The sequence below is a fragment of the Hibiscus syriacus genome, unplaced genomic scaffold (genome assembly GCF_006381635.1).
Source record: "Hibiscus syriacus cultivar Baekdansim isolate YM2019G1 unplaced genomic scaffold, ASM638163v2 tig00110383_pilon, whole genome shotgun sequence".
Lineage (NCBI taxonomy): Eukaryota > Viridiplantae > Streptophyta > Magnoliopsida > Malvales > Malvaceae > Hibiscus > Hibiscus syriacus.
In genome coordinates, this window is record NW_024062714.1 from 1,676,816 (window position 1) to 1,682,948 (window position 6,133).

Below are 6,133 nucleotides of genomic sequence, written 5' to 3' on the forward strand. Positions count from 1 at the left end.
AGTATGAAATAAATTTTGCATCGAAAATAATTTTTAATTGTTGATTTACTTGAAGAAAATAAAATATTTTTTTATTAAAAATAAGATTATAACATGTATCATCCAAGTATATAATATGATTTGTCATGTGAAAACCTGAAAAGCCAAGGTTCAAGGATACTAAATGAAACCTTATCGTTCTCTCCCAGAAATTGAATGTATCAAACATATATTATTTGATTAAAATTAAAGGTTTCAGCAGAAAATACCTTTTGAGATAACCATACTTCTACATGGAAGGATGTAAGATGAAATCATCATAACATAACAAATAACCTAAAAAAAAATAAAAGATTTTTCCTATGCCTACCATATGTAAGAGAGTTGAACGCCTGCGCAACTGTGGATGCAACGTGTCGAATTCCGTAACAGAGAAAATTTAGATGGTAAATATTTCTTCAGCCAGAACCTAGTTGCCCTCCTGCATTTGGAAATACTTCAGGACAGGACACTGATCACACATTACAATACCAAAGATTACACCGCTAATCATTATCATTACAAACAAAAACCAAAACATGCCAAGAACTATTTGTCATCTTTCCTCGTACAATTGCATTATACCGAATTCAAAGACTGCTGCCATTATAAAATATACAGAAACAATCAAAACTAGGCATGGTCACTAACCTTTTAATTTCAAGCATTTTCAATCCTAAGCTTATTTAGAGAGTTGGGACCGACAAGAAACACACGTCTTGGTGGGTGATATCTGAAAACCACTACTCCTTTATATGCTGTCCTTGGTACACCGTCCTAGATAACGAAGCAATTAAAATTTTAGGGAATCGGGGAGAATGGAAATCATGAACCTTACATACGTGAATTTTTAGCAGTTTATTTGTACAGCAACAACAGAAGTAGAACAGCAATGTTATTTAAATCAAGGCCTTTTTGTCCCCTATCTTGTATCAGTTGAAAGTGTGTGTATGCTTATCGCATTTGCATGCTTGTAGAGCACAAAAAATGAGGACGAGCAGAAAGGTCATTTCAACTGTACGAAGAACCGTACATATGTCTCATTACTTGCAAATGGTCAGGTGAAAGGAAAGTTGCATCTTTGTGGCAAAGACTATATGCAATTGATGGTAAATGGCTAAAATGGTATTCAGCAAATTCCACCAAACTTTTGAAGCGGTATCAAACACGAGTTTCCGAACTTATAGCATGACCAGGCATTTATCAGCTATTATCATAAAAAACATCTCATGCGTTTTCACAACAAATAAAGAAAAGATACCTGAAACATCAGATTAATAATTTACCTTCCATTCTTCAAAAACTCCAAATTGTCGTGCAATGTTTTCAAAGTCTGATTGGTCTTTATACTGAATACGAACATCACCTTCTATATTAGATGCCATAAGAGCAAGATTTGATCCATGGACAGGTTTTGCCATTTTCAAAATGTCAGCAAAGTATTTTGCATATTTGTCCTAGAAAAGGAAGAACACAATTATACATGACAAATTTAAAAATTAAAACCTAGGGGAAAACAGTTTCCATTTCCGCTGATTTTACCTCCATCAGGTAGCTCAAATCCTGTGACTTCCAATCCACCTTTCACACAAAACAGCAACACAATTGTGATGAAGATGACAGCGATGTACAAAATTTTACATTCTAAATAAAATTATAGAAATGTTGATGCCAACCTTTTTGTCATTGATCTTAATAGGCTCAAGATACTTTTGGAAAAATTGCCCCATGCTTGAACCCTGATTGAATCAAAGATTGAAAACACAAAATGAGCCCACAGTTGTAAAATGGGTGTAAAGATCCACCTAAAGAGCAAGAATATGTTAACACCCATCCTTGAGGAAATTTAAAACTACTGAAGTTGCCTAAGTTATTGAAAGATGAAAATGCCCCTAATTTGGGGAATCTCAATTTTATTTAAGCGTGAAAACAAGCCATTCCAAAAGTTGAAGGAAACTCTTCGACTAAAAAAATAAAAATAAAACAGAAACACTAAAGCCATAGAGGTAATATATTCATCCAAGTTAGTTGCACATTCTCGCAGAAGCAATGCAATAGAATCATAGCACAAAATTCTCCACAGAAAGCATATGGATTGTGTGCCTCATCCATGTTATACCTAGTTACTATCCACAAGGAAGAAACATACAGGCAGATGGTCTACAATACCCATAAGAGTAAACACAGCAATTTTGAACAAGAAATCTTCTAAATGACAAGGTAATACTTACATGCTCACCAAAGTTATATGTTCTGCAAACTTCTGGACGAAGGAATTGTCGGCCTTTGTGATTCTCTTTCAATCTCAACCAGTCATCCCAATAAGTGAACTTTTGTCAAGAAATTTCATAGAAAAACTACATCGATTTGCATTAGTGTGTATATATAAATGAATAACAAATAACAATATACTTAAGCAAAAAGGATATGCTTTTGGCCACTTTGGTGATAGCTCATTCCATACAGACCTAGTAAGCATCCAGCCAAGACCAGGAAAGAAATCTGAGCGATAAAGTGCATCTGCATGGAATAATAACAAGCAAATAAAGAAATAGAAAGCACCAAAATTTTCTATATCAAGAAAATTAAAAATCGAGTTCAAGCATGAGCATGCAAAATCAAAATTGCAAGACTTATCCAGAAGTGGATCGCATAATGACACCTTCAACTATGCGTTGCACATGAAGAGGGAGAGAGGGAGTGAGGGAGGGGGGGGGGAGAGAGAGAGAGAGAGAGATGGATGCCTGATAATGAGCAAACATTAAAATGATGCCAGGATAAAATTAAATATCTGCCTCATAGTCAGCCACAGAAGCTCAATTTAAGGTAAGCACCGCATAAGAGGATTAAGAAATAATATAGAACCATAAAACTCATAGAAGCAAGAAAGAACAAACAATTTTTTTAGCAAACCAGTCAAATCTTGAATATAAAAACGCGTTAAGCTTGGCTGTTTTCATTGATAGAAGTTCCATTGAGTGAAAAAAAAAACTGACATGGGTCATGCACGAACTGCTTTTGCCCATTGTCATTCCATGAGGAAACAGCCATAATTGACCTACATGATTTGATAACAAGGTGAAGATTGAAAAAGAATGCAAATCCTCAAATTAAATAGAAATAGAGGGACACCCTGATTTCATTCTTGTAACATACTTATCCTTGTCGAGAAGGGCCGCAGCTGCCTCAAAGTAATAAAAAAAATCAGGGGCAATTTCCATATCATCTGTTTTCAAAAGTGATTCTCAATCAGTACAGTATACCTTTTGTATTCGAAGCAATAATCCAAAAGAAGACAACTTCACCTTCAAGTATAATTACTCGGTCAAAATTGTGCTTGTAGAACAACTCATCCAGTGCCCATTTGTAGTGACCTTAAAAAACTAAATTTTTAAGAGTATAAACTAGTAGAAGTCATTTCAACACTAAAGAAAAGAGAGAAACAATCCTTACGGGCTATCTTGTAGTATTCAATCAATTCCCCAGGCCTTTCTGTATGCACTGGATCATAATCTATGTGCTAACAGAAAATAAAGTAAGCATTCACTGGATTGATTTTGATAAATAAGGATAAGGCAAATCATATGAATAAGGTAGGGAAAAGAAAGGAAACTCATCCAGATCAACTTTTCTAATGTAGACTAAAAGGGAACAGATGAAATGCAATATACCTGCATGTAAGTTAGCTGATTATAATGACTCAAAGCCTTAGTTTTCACATTTGGATCTGATCCATCCTGAGAAGAAACTATCACAGTTACAAGCACTGCTTCTTTTAATGACATCAAAAGAATAATAAAGTGTCTATGGTGCATGAAGTATAACATGACAATCAAGTAAAATAGAAAAAACTTTTGTAGCAAATAAAGAATAAAAATATAAATGTAAGTACCTGAGATATAAAAAGGGGATATTTTGAAGCAACAGAACTCTGATACCTGCAGATTTAAGCCAAAGTAAATCAACTTAAAATCAGTTACTATCTAGTCAAACAGAATAAGCTATCAAAACAAACAAGTTCAAATAAACATACTTCAATACAGACGCAACTGTTCTTTCCAGATAATCAGCACGATTGCACGCCATGATTACTACAGCTGCCACTGGTACCTAAAACATTCAACCCAAAGAATGTTTAACTATTATACATGGTAGTTTGTGGAGATAACGTATAAGAATTCTCTTCATCTCATGAACCTGTGTTTTGTCAATTATTCTCTGAAGGGCCTTCTCTGAGAACCAAAAAGAAACATGTTAACTTTCAATGAAACATTTGAAGCACCAAAGGAAAGGAAAAAACTTTTCTAAAGCAACCAAACAAAAGAAAGAGTTGAATGCAGATATGAAAACTGACAAATAATTGACAATTCCAAAGCTGCTTAGCAAAAATAATTATTGAACAAGAGGTAAATTAAAGCCAAACTACAATTCGGGAGGAGCAGAATGGCCTGCATCAAGACCCAGTTGTAGAGCCACATTCGGAGGGATGGCATTAATAACAACCTTAAAAATGGCTATGAAGTGTATTATAAACAGAAAATCAGTCGCAAAAACTAACTATAACAATTAAATAGATCTCAATGGTCAAAGATCATATGATCTGAACATTACAAAGGCTTCACTTGGTAAGGACAGAAGGGGGTCTGGGTGGTAAAGTTTGAATTCTAAAGTTTAAGCTACAAACTAGAAAAATGGTAAAACCTAAACAATAGATTAAAAGCTTTTCCATCCCTACCCCATTCTATCCTTCCTACAAAGCAAAGCTTTAATATATGCCTAGACACCATAGAAGGATCTTGTAAGAAATATAAAATTGCAATCAAGAAAGATAAAATAGACAGAAATGACAAGAAACAAACAGTTTATTCTGATAAGAAACTACTTTCAAGATCATGTACAAGAGCCTTCAGTTGTGCACACTCCTGATCCTTTCGCTTCTTCCCCTCTGGAATTGTAACATGAAAAGAATGAATGATTTGAATTCCATGAAAAACAATATTTATCGATTTAGACCTAGTCTACTGAAAAGAAGCATGCATAAAGGATCAAAATGAAGGAAACTCACACCTTCCAGGGACACAATTTCCTCTTGTTGCATGCTAATTTGATCAATAAGTAGTCGCATTTGACTTGTACAATGGCGCTCTGCATCCACCTGCCAAAAATGAAAAAGACACCATGTTCAAAGACTTAGATAGTTCATATTCCTTAGGTTTTACATAGTAAGAAAAAAAACGCTGCAGTTTTTGAGAGCTAAAACTAGAAATAAACCTAAGCTTACTAACCGCTTCAGCCATTCGATCTGCATATTCAGATTGCGTGGCGAAAAGCCGCATCTACAAAAGGTTCGAAACAAGCATTTGATTTCATATACATAAATTAGAAAACTTAGAATCAATTGAATCCAGAGAGAAAAAAAGGGGAAATGCAGCAAGGTTTTGTCTTTACCTGGATGTATACGAATACGAGTGCAGCGGGGATGAGAAGGTACCGGAAATCGCAGCTTAGCTTAGCCATATTTATGATTCTCCCCCGACTGACTTGGAACAATGGAGATTTACGGTTTCACTGTTTTGTTGTCTACTTCGATATTGATTTTTCGTTATTCAATCTTCATCTCTTGAATTGTATGTAGAAGCCGCCATGAATAGAAAAATTAGACTTCGGTGGGTTTTTGGGTAAACTACAAAGGTAGTTCTTTGACTATTTATTAGTTTCATTTGGGTTATCTGTCTATAAAAGTTTATGTCACGGGCCTAGACTGCTGCTAGTAAGCTCGTGCGGCCTTAGTCGTTTTCAAGGTCGAAAATCGGCTAAGTAACCCAAACCTCCACTAAGCAAGAATGCTTAGAACGTTGCGAAAACAAAGCTAATGGGAAAAATAAAGAGATGGGCGCTCAAATGGAGAAGAGAGAGTTTAGAGTGAATGCTAACTTGTATTCCTCAATCTGAAGTGTGTAAATGAGGTGGGGGTGAGCCTCCTTGTATAGTTGGAGCCCCCTACAATCAACGTTTAAGATTAAATTACATCAACGGTCAGAAAAGAGCCCTACTCTATCTATAACTCTAAATTAAAGAATAATTAGTGAGAATTATCTCTAAGATAATTTCAAAT

The 6,133-nt window shown here is 35.0% G+C and overlaps 1 protein-coding gene across 3 annotated transcripts; it reads right to left on the reverse strand.

Moving 5' to 3' along the window:
• Positions 1–333: 333 nt before the first annotated feature.
• Positions 334–5,666, reverse strand: LOC120121814 (alpha-1,3-mannosyl-glycoprotein 2-beta-N-acetylglucosaminyltransferase-like). Of its 3 annotated transcripts, none has more exons than XM_039141114.1 (19): positions 5,467–5,666; positions 5,304–5,354; positions 5,086–5,173; positions 4,901–4,963; positions 4,216–4,250; positions 4,052–4,128; positions 3,911–3,956; positions 3,690–3,755; positions 3,472–3,538; positions 3,324–3,392; positions 3,175–3,244; positions 3,015–3,076; positions 2,448–2,538; positions 2,250–2,343; positions 1,695–1,757; positions 1,561–1,599; positions 1,305–1,475; positions 670–795; positions 334–460 (listed from the first exon to the last, which is right to left on the reverse strand). In XM_039141114.1, the coding sequence occupies exons 1-18, from the start codon at positions 5,533–5,535 to the stop codon at positions 679–681; spliced, it is 1,338 nt and encodes a 445-aa protein (XP_038997045.1). In that variant the 5' UTR covers positions 5,536–5,666; the 3' UTR covers positions 334–460; positions 670–678. The 3 variants fall into 3 exon arrangements, with proteins under 3 accessions (XP_038997045.1, XP_038997043.1, XP_038997042.1); XM_039141112.1 differs by having other exon boundaries at positions 334–490; XM_039141111.1 differs by having other exon boundaries at positions 334–795.
• Positions 5,667–6,133: the final 467 nt, after the last annotated feature.

Bases quoted from the DNA above. Each gene is read 5' to 3' on its own strand.
- LOC120121814 (XM_039141114.1), bottom strand. From the start codon at position 5,535: ATGGCTAAGCTAAGCTGCGATTTCCGGTACCTTCTCATCCCCGCTGCA. The intron at 3,393-3,471 runs GTAAGGATTGTT...TAGTTTTTTAAG, and splicing joins TGAATACTACAAGATAGCCC to GTCACTACAAATGGGCACTG. The intron at 1,600-1,694 runs GTTGGCATCAAC...TTTGTGTGAAAG, and splicing joins TTAAGATCAATGACAAAAAG to GTGGATTGGAAGTCACAGGA.